The sequence below is a fragment of the Miscanthus floridulus genome, chromosome 19, assembly GCF_019320115.1.
Source record: "Miscanthus floridulus cultivar M001 chromosome 19, ASM1932011v1, whole genome shotgun sequence".
Classification (NCBI taxonomy): Eukaryota; Viridiplantae; Streptophyta; class Magnoliopsida; order Poales; family Poaceae; genus Miscanthus; species Miscanthus floridulus.
The window spans coordinates 111,022,338-111,023,248 of NC_089598.1; the positions used below are offsets into that span (position 1 = coordinate 111,022,338).

At 67.2% G+C, this 911-nt stretch overlaps 1 protein-coding gene across 1 annotated transcript; it reads right to left on the reverse strand.

The window, feature by feature from the left end:
• Positions 1 to 211: 211 nt before the first annotated feature.
• LOC136526619 (uncharacterized) lies at positions 212 to 601 on the reverse strand. Its single transcript, XM_066519230.1, has one exon. It carries the CDS (start codon positions 599 to 601, stop codon positions 212 to 214), a length of 390 nt encoding a protein of 129 aa, XP_066375327.1.
• Between the last annotated feature and the right edge of the window lie 310 nt (positions 602 to 911).

Below are 911 nucleotides of genomic sequence, written 5' to 3' on the forward strand. Positions count from 1 at the left end.
CTTCTTTTCTCCTCCCCTTCTTTTTCTTCCTCCCTTCTTCCTCCTTCCTCCCTTCTCCTTCTTCCTCTTTCTCTTTCTCCTTGTTCCTTCTTCCTTTTTCTTTCTCCTCCTTGTTCTTCCTCTTCTTCCTGTGGCCGGTTGGGTTGGGGGGGAGAGGGAGCTCGGCGGGGACAGAGGGGGGAGCTCGGCGGGGAGAGGAGCCCCGAGCTCCTCACCGGTCGGGCGTGGCGGCGGCAGTCCTCGCCGGCCGATCGAGCCACGGCGGGGGGCGGGGCCGCGGCGGGCCGGTGGGGACACGGCGGGCCGGTTGGGTTGGGGGGGAGAGGGAGCTCGGCGGGGACAGAGGGGGGAGCTCGGCGGGGAGAGGAGCCCCGAGCTCCTCACCGGTCGGGCGTGGCGGCGGCGGTCCTCGCCGGCCGGTCGGGCGTGGCGGCGGCGGTCCTCGCCGGCCGGTCGAGCCGCGGCGGAGGGCGGGGCCGCGGCGGGGCGGCGGGGACACGACGGGCCGGCGGCACTGCGGCGGGGAGCAGGGAGCTGCGGCGGGCCGGCGGAGATGCGGCGGCGCGGCGGAGCTGTGGTGGCGGCGGCGCAATGGAGACATGGCGGATGGGGTTAGGGTCGGGCGCGATGGGGATGGGGTTAGGGTTGGGATGGGCTGGCTGGGCCTCTGCCTTTTATTTTTTTTTAGAAAAAATGTGTTTGCCGACGGCCACGGCCATCGGCAAAGAACCATCACGTGGCGGCCTCAGGGGCCGTCCTGGGCCTCCACCTTGCCGATGGCTACCTGGGCCCGGCCATCGGCAAAGAAACTTTGCCGACGGCCTTCACATGCCGTCGGCAAAGTTTGAATTTTTTTTTGTTTTTTTCAGCCCATTTTTTCCTGGTGCCTGTCCTACATCAAATATAACCCA

What these genes read in the sequence shown, in the direction of transcription:
- LOC136526619 (XM_066519230.1), bottom strand. Translation starts at nt 601, where the DNA reads ATGTCTCCATTGCGCCGCCGCCACCACAGCTCCGCCGCGCCGCCGCAT.